Source organism: Watersipora subatra, chromosome 1, assembly GCF_963576615.1.
Source record: "Watersipora subatra chromosome 1, tzWatSuba1.1, whole genome shotgun sequence".
In the NCBI taxonomy this organism is placed as follows: Eukaryota; Metazoa; Bryozoa; class Gymnolaemata; order Cheilostomatida; family Watersiporidae; genus Watersipora; species Watersipora subatra.
In genome coordinates, this window is record NC_088708.1 from 71520882 (window position 1) to 71548583 (window position 27702).

General features: G+C 36.1%; 2 protein-coding genes across 2 annotated transcripts; one reads left to right on the plus strand and one right to left on the minus strand.

Moving 5' to 3' along the window:
• Positions 1-1490: 1490 nt before the first annotated feature.
• Positions 1491-8336, plus strand: LOC137410504 (caspase-3-like). The gene is made up of 5 exons (XM_068095931.1): positions 1491-1635; positions 1868-2061; positions 4924-5102; positions 5539-5641; positions 7785-8336. The coding sequence occupies exons 1-5, from the start codon at positions 1508-1510 to the stop codon at positions 8021-8023; spliced, it is 843 nt and encodes a 280-aa protein (XP_067952032.1). The 5' UTR covers positions 1491-1507; the 3' UTR covers positions 8024-8336.
• Positions 8337-10007: 1671 nt separating this feature from the next.
• LOC137403890 (ribonuclease P protein subunit p25-like protein) lies at positions 10008-18206 on the minus strand. Its single transcript, XM_068089995.1, has 6 exons — positions 17994-18206; positions 12252-12344; positions 12115-12149; positions 11502-11549; positions 10786-10866; positions 10008-10365 (listed from the first exon to the last, which is right to left on the minus strand). The coding sequence occupies exons 1-6, from the start codon at positions 18138-18140 to the stop codon at positions 10149-10151; spliced, it is 621 nt and encodes a 206-aa protein (XP_067946096.1). The 5' UTR covers positions 18141-18206; the 3' UTR covers positions 10008-10148.
• Positions 18207-27702: the final 9496 nt, after the last annotated feature.

A 27702-nucleotide genomic window follows, 5' to 3' on the forward strand; every position in this document is an offset into this window, starting at 1 on the left:
CTTGTGATCAGCAGTATTGGTGATCTGTTTTTTGGTTTTGCATCACGCTATTGATAAATCAGGTTATTATCATGGATGTCGAATGATGTAGAAGTGGCGATCAATTGTTATTTAATGTGTTGTTCAACAGTATAATTTAGAATGGCGATTAGCTATTAAGTTTTTAAAAGATTTCATTTTAAATGCATTTAGGGAAACTCCTCCAATAATGGCAAATCACACCTCTACCTAGATTTCTGTTCCATTTCTATATTACTGGGATAATCACAAAAATGACTCAGTGAAGTTCACTGTAAAAATGCCATATGCTTTATCAGCGTTAAGTAAATATATGCTATACCATGTAACCAATATAACTGACAATGTTAACATAGTAGTTAGCATTATCAGCTAACATCACCCGTCGCGGTGTAGACACACTGCATATATTTATTGTTAGCGTCATGTACAAAACCTCTGATATTTACTAGTTGCCATTGATAATATTCTCATTTTTTTTCATATGTCAGGATGTACTCAAATTTAACTGTTTTTAGTAGAAGGCTGAGGTAGCATTCACAGATTTTGCTATACATTTCGTGAATTGTTTTTATATATTAAGTTCAGATTTAGTACAGGCACCTCACATGCAAGCATGAACAATTCCACATACATCACTAACCCCGGCTTGAAACTTAGCATTGGTTCTTATTATTCTGCTCGCATCCTAAATTAATAGAGATTTTTTGGTTGCTTTCTAGAAGCTAAAGTTGTCCTACCTTTTATGTGGCCTAAGTATACAACGAATGAAAACGAAACAATTGTCACTTACTGACTTTCGTTAGCAAATGAGACTGAGTCAGGCGTGTCATACCTATAGGGGAAGTAGATGGGCCAAAATACGAAACAAACCGATTGGCCAAAATACGAAACAAACCAATCGGCCAAAATACGAAATAAACCAATCGGCCAAAATACGAAATAAACCAATCGGCCAAAATACGAAACAAACCAATCGGCCAAAATACGAAACAAACCAATCGGCCAAAATACTAAACCAACCAATCGGCCAAAATACGAAACAAGCCAATCGGCCAAAATACGAAAGGCCTTTCATTTCATATCTAGAAAAATCTTTTATAAGTTGAAGCATAATTTCTTCTAAAAGATATTTCGTAACTTGAAAATTTTGTATGTATATGTTCTTTGTATTATAATTTGTTCATCACTATGCTCTTTCTCTATTGACATAACAATTTTTCTGATTATTGAAAGCAGTTATACGTGTTGAGGATACTTGATGAATTTCAGCACCGCTACCTTTGTTAGAGAGTCAGCTATAAATAATATAGATACCTCAAGAGTTTTGGTTCATCGCCCCTCTAAGGGAGTCAATTTAGGATATTAAGGATACCTCCGGAAAGTTAGCTTCTTTGTAAGAGCAAACATTATCATCATAGCGGCTTAATTTGATGCTTCTTGTAAGAAGAGCGATTTCTTTTGTTGTTTTGCAGCTTTGTAGTCGAAGATGAGTGGACCAGTTCCTCCTAGTGAGCCTATGCAAGTTGATACTAGTAGTAGTAGTCAACAAAACCGAACCTTGAACTTCAACTATATTGACTATGAAGATGAGCACTTTGCTTACCCGAGATGCCAGTGAGTAGCTCTATGCTACATTCATCGTGTTAGACAGTTCTCAAGTTGATAAGGTCAAGTTGCTAGGTTGGATACATAGGCACCCGTGCTTATGCATTAACAAAGGTTTTATTTCTAGATTTATTAAGTAATTTTAAGTGCTTCAAGCGCTGAACTGGTAGAAGGTTTACAGTATGTCTACAACTATGTGATTTCAACTTCTGGTGATATAACATAGTTTTTGCAATTTTAGGTACAAGGGTTATGTCGTTATACTGAATAACGAAGACTTTACATATGTGAAAGTGCATGGCAAGAAGCGCCTTGGCTCCCATTATGACGCTGAAGGTTTGCGTGAGGTCCTGTTGAAATTGGGCTTTAAAAGTGAACACATAAGAGTTGAAAAAAACAAGACTAAAGTCGAGATGAAGGCGATATTGCAAGAGGGTATGTGAAATAGTTTTAGTCTTTTCTTAGTCACACCTTTTTGGAGGCTAATGCAATGTTTTTGTGCTTCTCCAGCTCGTCGCTCTCAAGCTATAAATAGACTAGCAAGTTTCACTAGTGTGTTGTGTTGAGCGAATGATGGCAAAAAAACGCTCTTTCAAACATGTTTGAGGTGAGTTGCCGGTGAGGCAGATTGACCTATATGTATCAAAAACCAATCGCATAGAGCTATTTTAACATGCTTGTATTAGCGAAAACAAACAGAAATGTTTTTGCTTGCTGCTTTGATTCAGGTTTTATGATGATGAAGATGAATGTACGAAATAGAAAATTAGATGAACCATTGCAAAATTAAATAGGAATGAATTACAAATTGGTATAATAAATAAAATAAATTGTCTTTGTTTTTTTATCCATTTGTAATGTTGCTGTAGAGCAGAACGTAATGATTTGACTAACTTGAGTTCAAAAAGCTTTGTTTAGTTCTTAGATTTTACAGTATCTTTTTAGTCAGAATTGTTCCCTCATCATTTTGTAAATACAGCACAGTAAATTAAGCTTTTTCATAGATTAGTCAAATGTGAGATCGAGGCTGAGCGAATTTTACGCCAATTTTCATTGGCTGAAATTAAAGTGAGATGGGATAAGCAAAGCTTCTTTTCGCTTACACAGACGATGCTGTTTTTGAAAACCCTCAAAAATTCGCTAATGCGTTATACCTTCAACTAGCTGTTAGCAGTCTGGCAGGATGCCAAGTGATGATAAAGTTACTTCTACGATTTATGTTTGTTTGTTGTTTTGTCAAGAATATCACCTGATTAAACTTTAGTAGATATGCATGCTGACATCCTGTTTCAGTAGATATGTATGCTGACATCGTGTTTCAATAGATATGTATGCTGACATCGTGTTTCAATAGATATGTATGCTGACATCCTGTTTCAATAGATATGTATGCTGACATCCTGTTTCAATAGATATGTATGCCGACATCGTGTTTCAATAGATATGTATGCTGACATCCTGTTTCAGTAGATATGTATGCTGACATCCTGTTTCAGTAGATATACATTATATGCTGACATCGTGTTTCAATAGATATGGATGCTGACATCCTGTTTCAATAGATATGTATGCTGACATCCTGTTTCAGTAGATATGTATGCTGACATCCTGTTTCAGTAGATATGTATGCTGACATCCTGTTTCAATAGATATGCATGCTGACATCCTGTTTCAATAGATATGTATGCTGACTTCCTGTTTCAATAGATATGCATGCTGACATACTGTTTCAATAGATATGTATGCTGACATCCTGTTTCAGTAGATATGTATGCTGACATCCTGTTTCAGTAGATATGTATGCTGACATCCTGTTTCAATAGATATGCATGCTGACATCCTGTTTCAATAGATATGTATGCTGACATCCTGTTTCAGTAGATATGTATGCTGACATCCTGTTTCAGTAGATATACATTATACGCTGACATCCTGTTTCAATAGATATGCATGCTGACATCCTGTTTCAATAGATATGTATGCTGACATCCTGTTTCAGTAGATATGTATGCTGACATCCTGTTTCAGTAGATATACATTATACGCTGACATCCTGTTTCAATAGATATGGATGCTGACATCCTGTTTCAATAGATATGTATGCTGACATCCTGTTTCAATAGATATGTATGCTGACATCCTGTTTCAATAGATTGTATGCTGACATCGTGTTTCAATAGATATGTATGCTGACATCGTGTTTCAATAGATATGTATGCTGACATCCTGTTTCAATAGATTGTATGCTGACATCCTGTTTCAATAGATATGTATGCTGACATCGTGTTTCAATAGATATGTATGCTGACATCCTGTTTCAATAGATATGTATGCTGACATCCTGTTTCAATAGATATGTATGCTGACATCCTGTTTCAATAGATATGTATGCTGACATCGTGTTTCAATAGATATGTATGCTGACATCGTGTTTCAGTAGATATACATTATATGCTGACATCATATTTCAATAGATATGGACGCTGACATCCTGTTTCAATAGATATGTATGCTGACATCGTGTTTCAATAGATATGTATGCTGACATCGTGTTTCAATATATATGTATGCTGACATCCTGTTTCAATAGATATGTATGCTGACATCGTGTTTCAATATATATGTATGCTGACATCCTGTTTCAATAGATATGCATGCTGACATCGTGTTTCAATAGATATGTATGCTGACATTCTGTTTCAATAGATATGTATGCTGACATCATGTTTAAATAGATATGTATGCTGACATCCTGTTTCAATAGATATATATGCTGACATCATGTTTAAATAGATATGTATGCTGACATCCTGTTTCAATATATATGTATGCTGACATTCTGTTTCAATAGATATGTATGCTGACATCATGTTTAAATAGATATGTATGCTGACATCCTGTTTCAATAGATATGTATGCTGACATCATGTTTAAATAGATATGTATGCTGACATCCTGTTTCAATATATATGTATGCTGATATCGTGTTTCAATAGATTGTATGCTGACATCCTGTTTCAATATATATGTATGCTGATATCCTGTTTCAATATATATGTATGCTGACATCCTGTTTCAATAGATATGTATGCTGACATCCTTTTTCAATAGATATGCATGCTGACATCCTGTTTCAATAGATATGCATGCTGACATCCTGTTTCAATAGATATGTATGCTGACATCGTGTTTCAATAGATATGTATGCTGACATCATATTTCAATAGATATTTGCGAACAGGATTCTGGTGAGCTCATTTTAAAATGCAGGCATTTTCATTTTATAACATTTTCTAGTGTCGCGTCGTGACTTCACTGACTTCAACTGTCTTATTGTGGCCGTCTTTTCATTTGGAGAGCAAAACTTTAAGGTCTACAGCACTGATGACCAGCTCGCCTACCATGACATTGTCTCACCGTTTCAGCAATGTGTTGTTCCAACATTGTTTGACAAACCCAAACTGTTCCTTGTTCAGGTAAATTATCAGCCGTAGCATGTTTTTATGTAAATATACATTCATATACTATTTATATGTTGGCCAACTGATCTTCGTCTACGAAAGAGCCTTTGCTCAATCACAATTTGCTGGTTTTTCTCACACATTTTGTGGGCTGCTAAAAATAAACTTATTTTCTTAATCGTCCAGACGTTGTTCTTTTTTATTCTTTTAGTGTTTTCAATTGTTTTCTCTTCATTTGAGGAATGATAGGCGGGAATATTAGTATGCTGACTGACGCAGCATTTATTACTCATCCGCTTGTCTTTAGGTTCATAGCTAGCTGACACAAGCGGCATGAGCACCAGCTGATTGGGCCATGTTCGCCATTAGCTTAGTCTGTGTAAGTGTGAAGAAGTGACCATCTGGTATTTTGCTAATTTTATACATCTGTTGGGTGTTCATTATCTGGCAGAGTGAACCATCAATGAGGCTCTCAAATGACACTTTACCTCCTGAAGTGGCCGCCAAAGTTACTTCGGAACCTGATGTGCTCTTCGTCTACTCTCATGATGACGGTATTGTACCTCTACAACTCACTTTTTAAGTACACATAACTTAATAACCACAGTTTGTAAATACAAGTTTAAACCGAACCTAGATGAATAACATTGTGTTAGTTATTTCCTGTTTTGTATTCACAAAATTTCATCTGTTGAGTTTTAAACTAGGATTTAATTGATCATTTGTGGGTAAACTAAATTGGATATTGCATTTGCTCAGGAAATTTTGTCTTATCAGATGCGAGTGTCACCCTGCATGGCTGAACCGAACTGAGCATTACCAAAGCTATTTTCTTACTTTGACTGATTTTTTTAACTAAAGTTTCCAGTCAGGAGATCCACTTTATTACCTTACGACTGGCCTTGAAACGAGGAATTTGAGCTCTTCAATCAAAAATATAGAAATTAATTAACAAAATGAAAGTTTAGCAATAAGTAAATATCAAATTTCTTTATAAAGTATTCTATTTAAATTTTTTTAACATTTTGCATGTTGACTGTAACTCACACAAGTATGCTATTACGTCTGATGTTTATGTCACAGTGGCATTCTAAGTGAAAGAACAGATTACCAATGATTGACTTGTTCTACATGTATGTGTTATTCTCAAAGTCATCGGCAATAGTTGTTTTCTCATAAAGTATCACCCCTTATGGTATTAATACGTATTTAGATATAATTGAGCTCACTCGCAACACCCCCTAAACAAACATCCAGCCAAAATACTAAATTGACATCAAGTAATGGGAAATTACAAATATGTCACGAAAGTTCTATTTAAATTTTATATTTAATTGATATAAAGGTTAACAGTAGAATAGATTGAATCTGCCAATATGCCAGCGGAAACATATACTCCTGTTTGAGTATTTTTCAGCATTGTACATATTATATATAACTTATATTATTATTATTATACTATATAACCATATTTAACTTTATTAGCTTCAGTAATCATCAACAATATGATGTTCTTCGTTACATAATAAAACAAGAAATGAAAAGACAGAAATAAGGAATTAATAATTTTTATCTTCGTCTTTATATTCGTCTTTTATAATTTGGTAATCTTATAATAGCAGAAAGTTTATAAATGAAATATACGATGGTAGATGTAGTATGTTGGTGTCATGGAATAGAAATCGTTTTTGGCATACTTGTTGAAGGATAGCTTCAAATATTCCGGACACACCGTAGTTTACACAGGGTTTTGGGTCCTGTAACAGAAATGCAGAAACGAGCTAGTTTGCGATAAGGTAATATGTTTAAAGACTTGGTGATGTGATTAGTGGAAGTGTGGTGAGCTGGAACATGTGATTAGTGGAAGTGTGGTGAGCTGGAACATGTGATTAGTGGAAGTGTGGTGAGCTGGAACATGTGATTGGTGGAAGTGTGGTGAGCTGGAACATGTGATTAGTGGAAGTGTGGTGAGCTGGAACATGTGATTAGTGGAAGTGTGGTGAGCTGGAACATGTGATTGGTAGTACACAAGTTTTAGTATAGATTTGTGTAAGAGGAACATCACTTTCTGATGTCTGTACATGGTGAGACCATTAAATATATATCAATGCCATTGATCACAACGCAATGACAATGCACATATCGAAAGTGAAACAGCGGTACTGCCTTTCTGTTTACGAAATATCTGCATTGCCTAAAAAAAGTTTGCTGAAAGCTTGCTGCCAACGTGATCAGTATCTTTGTAAAATTAAATATAAACATAAAACACTAAAACTATACTCCTGATTTTTATGATTATTAAAACACGAGCGATCTGTCTATCATCTATAGTTTTTTATGAAGTATGGCGATTATGCACTAGATTTCATATTTTGTGTGTCATCTTTAAAGTGGTTAATTATATTTTTGTTATATGTTGATTAATGCTAATAATACAGTTGAGAACAGTCTATATAATTAGTTAGTTTGGTCCGTTAGTAGTAGAACTTGCTAAGAGACCAGTGCGCTCTCAGAGACTGTCTTATGTCATACTGACAAAAACCCCCATCTCCTTAGCCTGACATCAAAGCTAGCAATGCTAGTAATAAATTCTAGAGTTATAATAATAAACCTGATGCCCCTAAAACTTAAGGGGTATATTTATTATTTCTCTTGTATACCGAGTAACAGCTTTCCGCTTACCTTATATGTTGACAGAGGACATCGCTTGGAAGGATGAACGCAAAGGTACGTGGTTTATACAATCGCTGATAGAAGTCCTAAGGCAAGATGGCAAAAGACTGGATATGATGAATATAATGACGAGGGTCAACTACCTAACGCGTCGCTTCTATGAGTCATATGTGAAAGATAACGCTGCTCAGGCCAACTGCCCTTACATTTACTCCCTTCTCACCAAGACATTCAACCTTGAAGGCGGCCACGTTGATCCTTAAACCCATCAGCTTCAGAGATTCGCTTCGGTGTCCCGTTTCTCTCTATCGCTTGCAGTATACACTCCACTACACGCAGGAAGTGATAGAGCTATGCTTCATATGATCCTTCAGCGAACAGCTTGTCTAATTTTGAGCATTTTGCTTTCTAACCAATATTTTAGAGTTGATCTTTTTATCAGATTTTATGTAGTATATACTATATTGGTTATATCTCTTTCTGTATACTGTTGCACGGGCTCTCTGGATTGCCAGTTCATGTGCGGTTTTAAAATCATCACCTAGTGTACTCGCTGTTACTAAATACATATATGTACATACATTTGTGGGCCAGTTGTCATGACATTCGTGTCGATGGCGTGTCTGTACATGTGTGATAGTTGTTTGCCTTTGAGTCAATTGTTGTTTGCAAAAACAGCATCTGTGGCCTTGACCATTTGTTTCCTTGGCTACAGTCCCCATTGATCTTTTTTCCACAGGAAGCACCAGTGGATGAACTTTTGACACGGCATCAATGTTGCATTTCACGAATGCAGTGATTGCCACAGTGCGTGTTTGTTGTTCGCAGCGTTACACTTGTTCGTAAACACAAACAAAATGCTGGTGCAAATGGGGGGTTCAGTTTCAAAAGAAGTAAAATACCCAGTGAGGCAAATAGCTTTTGGTAATTGCCTTTTGTGTTCACCTAAAGGAAATAATATATAAATGTATTGCGATGTCTGACTAAACAGTTTGACTATGTATTTTTAATATATATTTATAAACTTTGGATAAGCAACAAATCCATGACAATCAGCAAGAAGGCCAGCTCTTTCATCATTCTCTTCATCTGACAGCCCACTAAAAGCTTCATGCTCTTAGGAATTATCTATCAGTACATAAATCGCATACGGTATTAGCTAGTTTTACAACTAATAGTATTTGCAAAATAACTGAATATGCTCAATGGTGCTATAGCTTAGCTAGTAGGCTACAAATTAATCCATGATCTGTTAGTAATTATACCCCTTTGCTGATTTGTCAGAACTATCTTCGCTGTAAGGAATATTATTGCGAAACATTGCTGAATAATGTGGGTACTTACTGACACCTGTAACATACGACAAATTGCCACACATGAACTTTGAATCTCAGCGGTGTCACTCAGCCGCTGTGATTGTGTCATTTTTCATCATTCTCATTACATACTTACCTGTACATCCTCAGCGCGTGGCTCTTCTATACATTATTTTTGCCATCTAAATCCATGCGACTTGTTATCAACTTGTTCTAATAGAAAAGAAGACCAGCAGGGACCCACGTGATCCATCTATTGCAACCACTCCAGAATCTATTGCAACCACTCCAAGATCTATTGCAACCACTCAAAGATCTACTGCAACCACTCAAGGATCTATTGCAACCACTCAAGGATCTAGCAAATTCAATGCTGATGAATCTTCTACTGATTTCGCAAAAAAGAGTCGACAAACGAGTTCAGAAGAGACTAGAAGAGATACTTCTTATGACAGCAGCGAGCTCAAAGTAGAACATATTTAACAATAACAAAAAATCTAACACTAACTCTAACATCATCTCCGCCTACCTCTTACTTTTTTACAAAGGTTTTCATTTGTGTTACTGTACAAATCATGATGGAGATTACAAGAGATAAAGCGGGTAATAGCTCTGTAAATAACTATAAATGGTACACAATGACCTCACCAAAGGGATGAGGTTCCTGGTTATAAAAGGCTGGAAAAAATGGAATAGAAACATCAAATATTAGAATGGGTCATCCATTATCATATCGATCTCTTCAGGAACAATAATGGACGGCTATCCTTGCATACATGTGTTCTAGTCTGTGTAAATGTGATACTTAGCCAATAATCTTGACACATATTCACGCTTACTTCGTGAGATGGCATATATATATATATACAAAAAAAATTTGGGAATACATACTAAGTCTAAACTAACTTTGATCAACAATCAATACAACCCAGAGGTTTGACAATTTCATATTATTACACCGTTTCAGGCTAGAACTAAGACAAACTGTTGAGGTAGTTGCTAGCAGAAAGCAATGAAAAAGCTTCGCCAACTTAAAGCATGTAATAAATAACTTATAACAAAGACAACTACATCAGGACTTGGAGCAAGAAGATTGAGTCTGAGTTCTTTTCTGTGACTGAGCAAGAGGGCCATGCTGAGTACGTCTTTGCACAAAATTGTTAGGTTTTTGCTGCGATTTTGGGTTAACCTTTTTCCTATTGCTGCCTTCTTTAGCTTTTACAACTGTCTTAGACCGGCTTTCAACTTCAGCGGTTGGCTTGGGTGGCATCTCTCCTATTCCAAGATATCTGAATAATAAAACAACAACAAGGAGGAGATGATTAAAGCTTTCAAAATCATCGATGCACAAAATGATGACAATTGTAAATAATCTAAAAGCTACATGCAGACCAAATACAATTGGAAGACTCAAAATTTCAATGCTTGGTTCATATTACAAGTTAAGTTCTAGTCAAATTTTGACTTGCTCTCCATTTAAACGGATTCAGAAATTTTTAAAACAAAGGTTAGAGATATCTCTACCGAGTTGTATTAAAAAACATACTAATTGCATCACTGTCTCCAGACACCCTTTATTGCAAAATGTTTCCGGTGATTTTATCCCGCAATGCTAACGTAGTGATGGACACGTGTTGACTAAAAAGTCACTCACGTACTAGCTAATCATCAGAATTGCCGTGAGCACGTTGAGACAACTTCAAACTCACCCTTCTTCGTGCTCACATCTATCAAGTGGAGTTTTGGACAAAAGGATTGCAACAGCATCAGTGTCCTTGTTAACTTTCAACCTAGAACATATAGAGTGTAGTTCTACCTCAGCACATCATGGAGATAAGCGAAGAAACAGTGAGTGTGCCGAGGTCAGCAAATAACAGCACCATTACCCTATAAGACCATTTGTATCGAGTGATATGTATATACACAAATATATATAACCATAGTTCACAGAAATACAAAGCGAGTTGAAGGAAGTTGATGATTAGCAGCAGCCAACAGACAAAACTCATCGTAAATTGGTAGTTTGCGACTTTTTTGAGGCAGCGTTTGAATATAACACATAGTTTGAAGATCTTTTCATTTGCCATTAAAAATTTATTCAATATTTAAAAGCCACCGTTGCTATCATTTGAATTTCAATTGCACCGTCGCAATGTAACTTCAACTGTATTTGTATATTAGGTACATACTGTAGATTCAGCTAACCAGAGAAATGAGTAGCATGACGATTCCATCAGGTTTGAATAATTGCCCTACTTGTAGTTGTCTACAGACTTATTTTATTGACAGACAAGTAAATCACGCAACTTGTGCAAAGATAAGTTGATCGGCGCTAGCATAGATCGGACCTACATTAGCCACAACTCCTAAAATGGGTTACAGAGGATTTATGTAATGTAAATCAGAGAAGTAAATAATAAAGTACCTGTCTAGACCTGCCTCATTATGAATGGGTTCCCAGTACTCCTCCACCCTGCATCACATATGTACTCAGATTTTACGAAATCCCACACAGATGACAAATATCAAGGAATATGCCACTGCTAATCAGAAAGGAAGGAAATAACGGGTGCTGAGACTGTATCAGGAATATATATCTGGCTGTATAGAAATTTATCCTATGAGCCTTTTGGGAGTCTCCTAAATAACTTGGTATGTTAAGCAAGTTATGTAAGCTACATGTACTAACAACTAGATGATTTCAAATCCAGACAAATATTTGTTGATGCAAGTGAATATACTATCTGTATTTATACATATATGTATAATAACGTTGATAAGTACTTTACATCAAATACATGAATTAGTATGCGTAACTGAATATGCTAAATACAATATTAAACGTAGTACGGCGTACAATCGTGTATGTGATATTTCGGATAGAACACAAGACTGGTATTATCAGATGTAATATTGAGTTGAATAGATAGATTAATGACAGGTTCTAGTAAGTTTTACAATCTGTTGGCTATACAGAGCTAGCGATATGTGACATATAAAAGGAAAAGCTATGTATATAAATGCATAATGCTGCTTACCTGTTAAAGCCCTTCCTTGTCAACATGTAGAGATTCTGTGACAAAAAATAAAAATTTTGTAATTCAAACTTGAGATGAACAAGTGTAATATAATGAATGAAACTGTCTAAAAACAACATATAAAAGAATAACTTAACTCTTTGCTTCCTTTTCATAATTTGAGCACAATTAATCGCTTTCCTAATGGTTGCGCCTTCACCATGCCATAATATCTGGTTGACATCAGCTGCCTGGTAAGTACAAGTTATCATTGGTTAGTTGACTCACTGAATACAATAAATAAGTACAAGTTATCACTGGTTAGTTGACTCACTGAATACAATAAATAAGTACAAGTTATCACTGGTTATTTGACTCACTGAATACAATAAATAAGTACAAATTATCATTGGTTACTTGACTCACTGAATACAATAATAAGTACAAGTTATCACTGGTTACTTGACTCACTGAATACAATAATAAGTACAAGTTATCATTGGCTACTTGACTCACTGAATACAATAACAAGTACAAGTTATCACTGGTTATTTGACTCACTGAATACAATAAATAAGTACAAGTTATCATTGGTTACTTGACTCACTGAATACAATAATAAGTACAAGTTATCATTGGTTACTTGACTCACTGAATACAATAATAAGTACAAGTTATCACTGGTTACTTGACTCACTGAATACAATAATAAGTACAAGTTATCACCGGTTACTTGACTCACTGAATACAATAATAAGTACAAGTTATCACTGGTTACTTGACTCACTGAATACAATAATAAGTACAAGTTATCACTGGTTATTTGACTCACTGAATACAATAATAAGTACAAGTTATCATTGGTTACTTGACTCACTGAATACAATGATAAGTACAAGTTATCACTGGTCACTTGACTCACTGAATATAATAATAAGTACAAGTTATCACTGGTTAATTGACTCACTGAATACAATAATAAGTACAAGTTATCACTGGTTACTTGGCTCACTGAATACAATAATAAGTACAAGTTATCATTGGTTACTTGACTCACTGAATACAATAATAGGTACAAGTTATCATTGGCTACTTGACTCACTGAATACAATAATAAGCAGGGTTGGGTAATTTATTTTATTTCAAATAGATCTATTTGCAAATTCAAAATACCAATTACTATATTTATTTGATTTGGTTTTGAGAATTTCCAGTATTTGGTATTTTATTTGGTATTTAGTTCTTAGATTTCTCAGTATTTGTTATTTGATTTTGTATTTGATTTTGAAATTTCCCAGTATTACTATTTGATTTGGTATTTAGGTTCGAGAATTTTTAGTAATTGGTATTTTATTTGATGGTTGTTCCTAAGATTTCCCAGTATTACTATTTTATTTGATATTTGGTTCTGTGACTTCCTGGTATTTAATATTTGATTTGGTATTTGATTTGGAGAATTTTTAGTTTTTGGTATTTTATTTGATATTTGTTCCTGAGATTTCCCAGTATTACTATTTTATTTGATATTTGGTTCGGTGACTTCCTGGTATTTAATATTTGATTTGGAGAATTTTTAGTTTTTGGTAATTTATTTGATTTTTGGTCCTGAAATTTCCCAGTATTACTATTTTATTTGATATTTGGTTCTGTGACTTCCTAGTATTTACTATTTGATTTAGTATTTGGTTTGGAGAATTTTTGGTATTTGGTATTTTATTTGATATTTTTGTTCTGAGATAGCCCAGTATTTAGAATTTTATTTGGTATTTGGTTCTGAATTTATAAATATTTGCTAATTTATTTGGTAATGTTCAGTATAATTGAGATTGTCCAGTATCTGGCATTTGCTTTGGTACCATAATTTGGATTATAATTGGCCAATATTTTTTCTGGTATTTTGGTTAATTATTTGGTATGAATATTGCTGATGCTGACAATCCCCCTCCACACAAGCAACCACGATTGGAAGGAACTTACACAAAGCTTCTCGGCAGAAGTAAAGCAGCCCGGGCTAAGAAAGATCCTGCGCTGACCATGGTCAAAACATACCTAGAGTCAGCGCCTGAAAGTGAAGCTGTTGACCCTATGGAGTACTGGGAGCGATCCAGCTCCAATACTCATCTAGATACACTCGCCAAAAGTTACTTGGTTGTCCTTGCTAGCTCAGCCCCTGTGGAGAGACTGTTTAGTTCGGCCGGACATTTCCTAAGACCAGAGCGCATGCGTATGGGGGACGATATGTTTGAGGCACAGCTGAACATCCGCTCTAACTCATTCTTGCAGAAGTCTGGCAATATTTAATGTTCAATAATGTATACAGCAGTTTACATTGTAACGTCACCTAATAAGTTTTAATTCTAACTAACTTGCATCAGAATACGTAATTACCTTGATATAATAGTGTATTTTATTCTTTAGAACTCGCAATCACAATAAGCCATTCTGTATTTGTCTCGATTGTCTGTCAATAGTATCTTTATTAAATTTGAACATACCATGAATAATGTAGTACCTTTAAAATTACTGTCAATCATAAACGATTTTTTGTCCACATTATATTGATTCAATTTGAATGTAACATAAATACGTGATAAATAATGTATACATTTTTATATGGGCAGAGTTGTTGGATGTGAACGTGATCAATTATTTTTAAATAAGTTGATAACTCAGTCTGCAAATAAATTTAATTTGGTCTTGATATTTTCCAGTATTTAATATTTAGCATAGTTAGCATAATGATGTTGATATTGAATTGACATTTCCCATTATTCAATTTGGAGTCGGCTCTGTAAGATTTTACACGATTTGGTTCTGAAATTTCCCGGTAGCCTACTGTTATTTGATTTGATATTTGGTTTCTAAAATTTCTAGTATTTGGTATTTTATTTGGTATTTGATTCGGAAATTTCACAAAATAACTATTTGATATTTGATGTTGCGAAATTGCAGTGTTTGGTAATTTATTTGGTATTTTAATATAAAATTTCCCAATATCCCTATTTGATTTGGTATTTGGTACTGAGATTTCCAAGTATTTGATATTTTATTTGGTATTTCGTTTTGAAATTTCCAAGTATTATTATGTGATTTGGAATTTGGTTTCAAGAATTGCCAGTATTTGGTATTTTGTCTTGGGATTTTCACGTATTACTGTTTGATTTGATATTTGGTTTGAACAATTGCCAGTATTTGGTATTTCACTTGGTAGTTGGTTCTCAAATTTCCCAGTGGTACTATTTGATTTGGTATTTGATTTACAAACTTGTGAGTATTTGATATTTTATTTGGTATTTGGCTCTGAGATTTTCAAGTATTTGGTATTTTATTTGATATTTGGTTATGATATTTTCCAGTATTTGGTATTCTAATTGGTCCGCCAAATTGGCCAATTACCCAACACTGATATTAAGTACAAGTTATCACTGGTTACTTGACTCACTGAATACAATAACAAGTACAAGTTATCATTGGTTACTTGACTCACTGAATACAATAATAAGTACAAGTTATCACTGGATAATTGACTCACTGAATACAATAATAAGTACAAGTTATCACTGGTTACTTGACTCACTGAATACAATAATAAGCACAAGTTATCATTGGTTACTTGACTCACTGAATACAATAATAAGTACAAGTTATCACTGGATAATTGACTCACTGAATACAATAATAAGTACAAGTTATCACTGGTTACTTGACTCACTGAATACAATAATAAGCACAAGTTATCATTGGTTACTTGACTCACTGAATACAATAATAAGTACAAATTATTATTGGCTACTTGACTCACTGAATACAATAATAAGTACAAGTTATCACTGGTTACTTGACTCACTGAATGCAATAATAAGTACAAGTTATTACTGGTTACTTGACTCACTGAATACAATAATAAGTACAAGTTATCATTGGTTACTTGACTCACTGAATACAATAATAAGTACAAGTTATCACCGGTTACTTGACTCACTGAATACAATAATAAGTACAAGTTATCATTGGTTACTTGACTCACTGAATACAATAATAAGTACAAGTTATCACTGGTTACTTGACTCACTGAATACAATAATAAGTACAAGTTATCATTGGGTACTTGACTCACTGAATACATTAATAAGTACAAGTTATCACTGGTTACTTGACTCACTGATACAATAATAAGTACAAGTTATCATTGGTTACTTGACTCACTGAATACAATAATAAGTACAAGTTATCACTGGTTAATTGACTCACTGAATACAATAATAAGTACAAGTTATCACTGGTTACTTGACTCACTGAATACAATAATAAGCACAAGTTATCATTGGTTACTTGACTCACTGAATACAATAATAAGTACAAATTATCATTGGCTACTTGACTCACTGAATACAATAATAAGTACAAGTTATCACTGGTTACTTGACTCACTGAATACAATAATAAGTACAAGTTATTACTGGTTACTTGACTCACTGAATACAATAATAAGTACAAGTTATCATTGGCTGCTTGACTCACTGAATACAATAACAAGTACAAGTTATCACTGGTTACTTGACTCACTGAATATGATAATAAGTACAAGTTATCATTGGTTACTTGACTAACTGAATACAATAATAAGTACAAGTTATCCCTGGTTACTTGACTCACTGAATACAATAATAAGTACAAGTTATCCCTGGTTACTTGACTCACTGAATACAATAATAAGTACAAGTTATCCCTGGCTACTTAACTCACTGAACACAATAATAAGCGACTAGTTATATACGTATTTCACATGAAGCGTGTGAGGAGTTCAAACTAAGATCTGATGAGCTGCCGCCGTAGAAGCGAGTGTGAGACTCATTAAAGCGATTGACAAAATGATGACACATCTGATTCATGTAGAAGCTTAAACAGATTGAAGTAATAAAATTTTTGCTTTGCATATTGGCTTCCGTAGGTCATGTGATAGGGATGCTACATGCAGGGCTCTTTACCAAAACAGATGCTGCAAGGGTATTGAGTAATCAATATTAACAGAGCATTTGATAACTCAAGGGCTCCAGGAAAAAAAAGAATTGATAACACATTTTATTACCATCGAGTCAAAAATAAATGTTACATGAGATAGATCTAAAGATTGATGTAGCCAGCCAAATATAATGCTCACTGTACCACAAAACAAACTCCCAGGGTTGATACTCCCCTCTCCCCCCAAAAGGCCCATTAGGCTCGGAACAAAATCACGTTTTAGGGGGGGGGGTGGTTTCAGACCATGGGGACTGTCAGTGAATTTGCAACTTTAAGGGGGGGGGGTGGTTTCCACAGCCAAACCAGTGAAAGGGCCCATCCTGAAAGTTTTGTCGAACAGTTTCTTTCATTGATTGGCCTGATTAGTTGTTCCCCTAGATACATAGGGGATACATATGCTATAGGCCTAGTGAAAATTATTTTATAGCTTCTGAATCATATTAGATGTTTAGCGGAGCGTGGAACCTGGGCGCACCCTAGAGAATTCCTAGTGTTTATGGGGTGTATTTCAAATTGACCAACCAGGTAATTGGGGGTACAATATCCAAGTCTGGGCCTAGCCAGGTGGGTGTTTCTTTCAGAGTATCAACCCTGGGGACAAACTTGAAAGGCTCTAAATTTTGCCCCCTGCTTTTCTAATGCTGCTGGTTAATAGAAACAATTTTTGCATTAAAATGTTAGACAACAATCTAATATTCAAGCGTGAAGTGCAAGTGGTCAGCTATAATGTTATATTAATTTTACTTTATCTGAAGTCTGTCAAAAAGAAACAACCAATATTGGTAATGATGGTGCAGAAAAGATATGGACAGTACATTAAAATACAACTCAATGAATGATTTATTTTAGCTTTGGTGAATGAGGTGGTCATGAGCTACCTTCATTTTGTTAATAGCGAAGCCGAGTAGATTTCTGACATAACTCTTGCCCTGTACATTCATGTGTACCAAATTCTCATCTAGCTTCACATCATAAAATAGGTTAGCCTCCACTACTCGTATTTCTCCAAGCTGGTAATGATCCATAATTTTATCCCAACATGGCGTTATCTCCACCCGTCTATGGATCGAACTAGCCTGTATCAAAACTGCAACTCCTTATATACAGAAAGAGAAAGCAAGCATATAAATATAGTGTTGGGTAGAATAAAATAAACAATTGAGTGCAATGAAAAAGACTGATCACATTACTTATTATTCAAGAACAAAAAGAATTTTTTTAACCATTCTCAAGACTAGGATTTCGCTAATTTCTTGCAAATGCAAGCAGTAAGCTATCAGTAGTTTTGGTATTGCCTAGCTTAAAAACAGATCTATGGATCTGTAACTCCCAGCGCTCCAGGAATGTCTACTATGACCTATAAATATTTAACTGCACATTTACACAAATTATTTTTGTATTACAAGTTTAATTGTATTATGGCGTGAGCTCATTAGACACTTGCGCATCATTTTCTTGGTGTGTAGTTGATTTGACCTTGTCAATAACCTATGTAAGAATCCATCTTCCAACCTCCATAATGATGATGATCATTCTCAAGCAAGCTGGCTGAACTAGCTAAAGTTTGCTATACTGATCACTACTATTTACTGGATGCCCAGAATGAAGTCTACTGGGTCCACTAAATATCCGTACGTATGTCTAGCCATCCCTTCAAGATGACATCCCTTCAAAATATCTGCCTTCAGATATTTTAATGAAGGCAGATAGTGGGATTTGATACAGCTTATATGAGGTCTTCAACCTGTTACAGCAGACAACCAATGCGTTCTTTGGTGATTTCACTGCAAATTTGCATTCCTTGCTATCAAGCTTTTTCAAATTATCGTTAAAAACATAAACTAAAAAACTGGCTTAGTTTTAGTTGACATTAAAGAAGATTTCACTGCATAACAGATGTGTCGCAAAAACACACAAAACCAAGATTCAAACCTAGAAGATGGCTGAAGTTGTCATTGTTGTGTTTTAGCACACTGATGCAAAGTATGTAACTTAGGAATACTTTAGTGATTTTTAATGACTGTCCTAGGAAGCATTTATTTAACCAGAAACTGACATAATAATATGTCTATATAATAGGATTACGAGAATAAGGAAACAATACTACATAAGTATTGATCTCCAAAAGAGCATTACGATTATACAACATCTCCCTTTCCCGAGATGATAAAATAAAATGGCTAAATAGCAAGTCACAAAACATGAATGGATAAAACTACTACTACAAACTATGTAAAGCAATATATGAATAAAACCATTATTCAATTCAGTAATGTTGACAGGATTGTTGAAAGCATGCCGTATTACATGCAATTCAATATAGATCTAAAATTTTACGTGGCCTAATAGTTTGACCAAAACTAGACTGTTTTGCACTATCATTTACTTTGGAAAATCGGTTGGTTTTAATGAAACTATGTTAGTGATATTTCACCAGACTACACTCTCCCTGCTATCCGGCACCACCACCAAACGAGGAGTGGTGGGGGAACAACCAACAACTTCAGAGTCTCGCTTCAGGTCTCGAACATGAACATTACTACCTAGACTAAAGCAAGGCGGGACTACAACACGACATCTTTCATCAACGTTAACTTTACACTGAATTCGACTGAGGGACTCACTGGAATCAACAGCTTCCAGATCAGGCTGTTTGAGAGTTAGAACTGAGGGTAGAGAGGGTAATGCTGCGCGAAATTTGCGACTCATTAGCAGTTCATACAGGGAAAAAACAATTTTCTAGTGGGGAAGCTGTATGCCATCAGACCCAAAAAAAGATCAGGCTCATTTTTGAGGATTTTTTTCATAGTCTGGACTGCCATTTCAGCGGCACCGCTTCCTTTGCTTGTGTTAGGGAGAACTGGTGATATGTGTGAACCCAAACACCTTAACAAAAGAGCTGAACTCATCTGAGGCATACTGGGGACCATTGTCCGAAATTAAAACCTCAAGGACTCCATGGCGGGCAAAAATACTCTTCATGTGCAAGGTTACTTTGGAACTAGTGGTCTCTTCTAACAATGCAAATTCGATAGATCGATAATGATAATCTACTACCAGCAAATACCATTTGCTGTCAAAAAAACAAATTACTGTCTAGTTTTTTCCCAAGGACGGTTGGGGAATTCTGAATGGAGAAGAGCTTGCTAAACATTAGACTGCTTCCTGCCCAATTCACACCTACGCACCATTTCAGCTATCTGTTGGGACATGCTAGGTCAACACACTGATTAGGCAGCTCTAACTCTACGCTTTAGACTACCAAATGGCCACTGTAAATTTGTTCAAGGGCTGACAGATGCTCAACTTGGGGAATTATGATACAGTCATCAAAAAACAGGACACCGTCAACTATAGAAAGCCTAAACCGGCATTCAAAATAGGGACATAGCAAAATCTCATGAAAAGGGAGGTGGCCAGCATAAGCCAGCCAGACCTCACATAACTGAGAACGCGGAAGACGGCCTCATCATGCTCTTGTTAAACTTTCAACTCCTCTGAACGAGGCGATGAGGCAGTGCGATAAAGTGCTAACACAGGAAACAACTCAACTTCCTCCATTAATATAACATCATCTTCACCGATAGAACCAAGAGAACATCACAACGCGTCGGCAATAATGGTATTCTTTCCTGAGATGTGTTCAACACGATAGTGAAACTTCATGAGACGCATTCGAAACCTCTGGATACAGGCTGGGTTTTTGTCTAACTCTATGTCATTCAATAGTAGGACCAAGGGCTTGTGATCAGTTTTTATCACGACTTTCAGGCCTATGATATAATCTCGAAACTTTTCGTATGCCTAGACAACACCTAGAGCTTCCTGTTTAATAGTGGCATACCATTTCTCGGTTTCACTCAGTGCTCGAGAAGCTGCACTGACTAATCGCAACTCCCCATCATCTTGCACTTGAAACAAGGCAGCACTGATGCCACCTCGAAAGGCGTCTGTGTGTATAAGTGTTTCACATTGTGGGCTATATGGTGCAAGTTTAACTGAACGCTTTAACTCTTCCTTGACACGGTTGAATGCTTGCTCTTGAGCTTTATCCGAAATCCACACCAAAATTTTGTGAAGTAACTCTCGCAATGAAGCACCGAGTTCACCAAGCTTGGTGGTGAACTTGCTGAGCTGGTTTGCCATATCTGGGAAACTACGGACATCCTTAACACAGGTTGGTGTGGCAAAACTTTCAATGCCTTGAATAGCCTCAGGGTTAGCGCGAATACCAGAAGCAGATATGACATGACTGAGAAATTTTATGCTGCTGCGAGAGAACTTGCACTTATCAACATTTAGAGTCATACCTGCCTCAATCATCCTACTCAACACAGCACTCTGGCATCATGGTCAGCAATGGACTTTTCCCATATGCACACGTCCTCTATATAGACTATTACACCTTCGAGGCCATCAAGAACTTGAGACACAATCTTGAATCACAACTCTGGGCTAGATGACAGACCGAAAGGCAACCGATTAACAGCAAACCTACCAACTGGAGACAAGAACGTGGTTAACATTTTTGCTTTAGGGGAGGGGAATTTGGTAGAAACTAGAATTGGCATCAAGGACAGTAAAGACGGTACCATTCCTGAGCTTGGCAAGACTTGACTCAACATGAGCCATTGGGTGAACCTCTCAACGGACCACTTTGTTTAATTCTGTGTAGTCGACAAAAAATTCGAACTTTTTTGTTGGCTTTGGAGACAAAAACCATAGGGGCGCACCAATTGGCAGGCTCACTGACAGGGGACACGACACCTTTAGCAACCATATCAGCAAACTCTTATTTGACATTAGGCAACAGCGGATAGGGCAAAGACCGTGGGGTGTTGATAGCAAAGGGTCTGCAGTCAGGGCGTAATTCTATGCCTACTTCCTGTTTCATCTTACCTAAGCCTTGAAAAAGTTTAGGAAACTCACTACGAAATACATAAAGTTCAGTGGTATCATAAACAGAGTCTAGATCACATTCACAAGTTATTAAACCTAGTTTAACACATGCACTGCGACTCAGTAACGCCTTAGTTTGATTTACAACATACATTGTTTCACTATGATTAACGTTATTGACAGAAGGTACAGCCCTAAATCATTCTAGCACTGGTATCTTAAAGTTATCCAGTCTACAAACTGTTTCTTTGTTTCGTCAAGGGCTACATATGCAGAGTGTACTAGGTAGTATGAAGATGTCTGCACCGGTGTCCAATTTGAACTGAACGGGCGCATCGAGCTTGTCGACAAAAATGGTTTTTGTCCATACACACACACAGGTGTCGGTTATTTCACCGAGGAATAAGCATTCTTCTTCCACTTGGGTGATATTGGGTTCGGATTTAGATCTACACATTTTAGCATAGTGACCAAACTTTCCACAAGATTTACAGCTGACATCTTTGGCAGGGCATGTTTTTCTTGTATGCAACAAATATCCGCATCTACCACATGAAGTGTTATTACTTTACTTGCTGGCGTTACTACTCGCTAGGTGGCTACCCCTAGATTTGGGTCCGCTGCTGCTTTGAACTCTTGAGACGGCATCGACAGCGCCAGATTTGTTTGCCACAGTTCCACCATGCCCATATAAGTCTTTTATGTGTTTGTCCTCTTCTGATTGTCGAGACATGTTAATGGCAACTCTTTTTGTTGGATGGTCCACATTCATCTTTTGCATTTCATGGCTGCAGTTAGTGTCGAGGATGCCAACTACTATACGGTCTCGCATTTGCTCAGACCTGTTTGAAAACTCACATCTGTCTGCAATGCCATTAAGAGCTCGGATATATTGCTCAACTGTCTTTCCTGGCTGTTGATCATGTCTGATGAACCTAGCCCTTTTATAAATAATGTATTTACGTGGGGTAAAATATTTTTGAAAAGCTTTAGTAACTTTTTTGTAGCTTTTTGTATCATCAGCGGACAGACTTAGGCCATTAAATATGCTTTCACTCTTACTTCCTAAGCAGTATAAGAGACTGTCTATTTGTAACTGGTCTTCATCTTCATTGAGCTTTGCTACTGTATGGTAGCGGTTCCAACGAGCAAACTATTCCGTCCAGTTTGCCAGGTCAAAGTCTAACTCTTTTGGAGGATTAAATTTTGGCATTATACATTGTATGTTAGGGAACGTATCTAAACATATGCAATAAATGTTTGGGCTTGTACTGGGCACTAAGTTGTGTTTTAGCACACTGATGCGAAGGATGGAACTTAGGAATACTTTGGTGACTTTTAACGATTGTCCTAGGAAACATTTATTTAACCGGGAACTGACTGACATAATAATACGCCTATATAATAACATTACAAGAATAAAGAAACAATACTACATAAGTAATGATCTCCAAAAGAGCATTACGATTATACAACAGTCATCTTCTACAGCGCATCCATATTTAGAGGCCTACAATACAGACTTCTGTTAACTCAGAATTACAACTTGCTTTATATTCACAAGTTATTCTCACTGAACATAACCTACCAATTTAATAATTATTAATTGCTTTAATGAACTTTATTAAACACATGAGTTCAGCCAGACTAACCACGCCGAAAATTCAAAATGGATGTTGCAACTAGGCTTTGACTGATTCGGGTAATAAACATGATCGATTTTCAGCAGCAACATTTCATTTAATGCCAAACTCTGCTACATTAATGAACAAGACACAGACTCAATAATGCTTTTAAAATAGGACAAAGAACAAAATGCAAACTATTAAACATGAACCGGCACTTATCAATTGCAACTCAGCTTTTATTGAATGTTTTGCTCACAGCATTTTTTTACACCTTTTCTATAAAGTTTGAAAACAATTATCACTTCTATCTTCAGGATAAAACGCTTAATAAAAGTGCCAATCAAGTTTGAACAAAATGTGCATTAGTCATTTTGGTTAATCCCACTGACTGCTTTTTAAAAGAAAACTACGAAATCACTTAGTTTTAATATCTCTAGCAAGCCATCGAGCCTAAAAACCTAAGACAACATAGATGTAATAGTAATTTACATTATATAACAGTAGCAGTATTAAAATTCCTTTTGGGGACAACAAGACATCTAATAGGGCTAAAATATTAAGCATTTGTGATAAGAGAAGTGCAATTATAAAAGGACCTAACAATCAAAAAATGAGGTTTCCTGTACAATTTATGCTGTTATCCAGAACGGCCAAGGTCGTGAAGTGAGCGAGTCTGTTAAACTTCACTTCTCAAATACTTTACTGTGGACAGGCAGTTCGGCCGCCTTGGGCACTGCCTTTAAATTTTAAATTTTTTTGATTTTTGTTTTGACATATGATGATGCCTACGGGCAGGACTAGTAGTAGGGGCTCAGTTTCCCAGAATGGTCGAGATTCTCCATGCAACTCTCCTCGTTCTAGTAATGGCAGTGTTGCTAAATCAGTGTGTTTGGCTGGCTGCAAGACTTCTGTGCTCCCCAGTCAAAAAGCATTGCTGTGTGATTTTTGTGACCTTTGGTGCCACCTTGAATGTGATGATCGAGTGTCAGCTAAGCTGTATGCAGAAATGCATCGCAGCCAATCGGATGCAGTATTGTATGTATGCAAGACATGTAGGAATACTAATTTTAAATCGAGTGCAGCTGCAACAAAGTTAGCTCACAATGAGGACACTTTATTAGAGATTAAGACCATGGTAGCAAACATTGAAAAAAAAGTGAATCATCAGGAACAAACTATTGCTTCCTTTGATGAAAAGATTCTTGGAGTCCAAACAAATAGTTTCGCTGAAGTGGTGAAATCCACTCAGCAAATCAATGAAATAGCGAAGAGGGTAGAAAACACTGTTAACAAACAAGAAGTTCAGAATAGAAAGGTTAATGCGATTGTATTCAATGTAAAGGAAGATCACAGTGATTCAGTGGAAACACTGATGAACAAACTTTTAGATGAACTGTCACTAGACAAAACATTTCAATCGGCCATGAGACTTGGTGGCAAGCCACAAAACAGTAGCAAGTATAATCGACCAATAAAAGTCTCCTTCCCAAGTGAGGAAGACAAATGGACATTTTTAAGGAGGCTAAACTCCATAAAGCCAGGAGGGGTATTTGGGAAACTTGACTTAACTCAGGAAGAACGAAAAACTGAGAGAGCTTTGGTAGATAAGTTGAAGGCAATTAGGCAACAATCACAGGAAAAGACATTCAAAATAAAAAACTGGGAAGTTGTGGAGGTGTTGGACCAGGGGAAACTAAAAACTGTTTTCAAATTTTCTACACCAATATTAGATCAATAAGGGGCAAAGCCGCCGATATATCGGACCTTTCGATGGAGTATGATGTTTTATGTTTTACTGAAACTCATCTGGACAGCGTGGTCTATTCTAGTGAACTTTTTGATAGTCAATATTTTACTGTTCACCGAAGAGATCGAAACCTTCATGGAGGTGGTGTGTTGATTGCTGTCAGAAATGGAATCTCTCATAGAGCAGTTTCTTTAAATTGTGATACAGAAGCAGTAGCGATTGAATTCACAGAGCAAAAGCTTTTAATGTTTTGTATCTACAAGCCTCCAACTTGCATCGATCCCGATTTTTTAAATTTTTTGGAGGATTGTAGCGGTATTGAAAAAAGTTTGCTAGTTGGCGACTTTAACTTTCCTGGAATTTGCTGGCAAACAAACCCTGCTTCAGTGAAGCCAAAGACCGCAAATAAGGTTCTTCACAACAAATTTGTCAGTGACACACTCTCATTAGGATATACTCAACTAGTTACTGATCCAACCCATGTTAAGGGAAACACTCTTGACTTGCTGATGACCACCCACCCAGGCGTGGTGGAAAATCTAGAGATATACCCTAATAGCTTAAGTGATCACAACATCATTACTTTCTCAATCAAATGTGCAAGATCAATTAAAAGTGCTGCTAAGACTACCATCCTATTATATGATAAATGTGACTTGGTTCAATTCGAGCAGTCTCTTGATCATCTTTTGCGTGATTTAAAACATGCAGTTACCACTAGTGTTTCAATTGATGAACTATGGGACATGTTCGAAAAGAGCTTTATCCAAGCTATTAACTTATCGGTTCCAACTAAAGAGATAAGGAATGAAAAACATTTGTGGTTGAATTATAGTATAAGGAGAAAATCTCGTAATCAGAAACGACTTTGGAAGAGGTTTAAACAATCGGGTGATAATTTTTTGTTGCAGAGATACAGAAATGAACAAAGGAAGTATAGAAAGAGTATACAAGTAGCCAAAAATGACTATCTAAAAACTAAAGTTTTTGCACCATTGGAACAGGGTAATTCTAAACCCTTTTTTAGACATATTAAATCTTTGAAAACCAATACATCTAGCATTGAGTCTCTTGCCCAACCAAATGGCGAGTTGACAGAGAACTTGCCACAGATTACAAACCTGCTTAATGATTTTTTTCAGCAACAATTTTGTCAGTCTGAACAACTGTTGCATGTCGAACAGTGTGAAAACTGGGCCGCCGATATTACAGCCTTGGGCGTTTTAAAATTGATTAACGATCTTAAAATCAAAAAAGCCCCCGGTCCAGATGGTATTAATGGTAATATGTTGAAATTACAGCCCGAAAAAACTGCAGACTGCCTAACTATTGTTTTTAACGAGTCATTAAGGCTTGGTAGAGTTCCCACAAGATGGAAAGAGGCTAATGTGGTACCCCTTCATAAAAAGGGTGACAGAACAGTTCCAGGGAATTACAGGCCCATATCACTGACAAGCATTCCATGCAAGATTATGGAACACATCATTTTACATAAACTGAATAGCGAACTAGATCAAATAATTAGCACCTCTCAACATGGTTTCCGCGCTGGGCTCTCCTGTGAGACTCAACTGACATCTACCATTCACTCAATTGCAAAAGCTTTGGATAGAAAAGTACCAACTCATGCTTTAATTTTAGATTTTAAAAAAGCCTTTGACAAGGTCCCTCACATGTTTTTAATTAATAAACTGAAACGCTACAATCTTAGTCCTTTTTTAGTTGACTGGATTAAACATTTTTTAACCGGGCGAACTCAAAGAGTTACGATAAAAGGGGTAAATAGTGAGAGTCGTTGTGTTACAAGTGGGGTACCCCAGGGTTCTGTCTTGGGGCCTAGATTGTTTTTATTGTATATTAATGATTTGTCTGAATGTGTTGATTGTAATATTAGTTTGTTTGCGGACGACACTATAGTTTATGCCTCAATTGATAATTCCTTTACTGTTGTCGACTTTCAGAATAGCATAAACGCTGTCTTCGATTGGTCTCAGAGGTGGAAGCTAGAATTTAATATTGAAAAGTGTAAGGTGATGTGTTTTTCAGGTTCTGCATGTTCTGACGACCAGTTGCCATATTTTTTAAATGGAAGTTTGTTACAGTTTGAAACCCATTCACTATACTTGGGAGTGTGGCTATCTAGTGACCTTTCGTGGCAGTATCACATCGATTGCAAAGTTAAAAAGGCCAGTCAAATGCTAGGATTTTTAAGGAGATCTATATCTAGTGCACCTAAAGCTCTCAAACTACTTGCATATAAATCCTTTATTAGACCTATTTTGGAGTATGGATGCCAGGTGTGGGACCCGTACA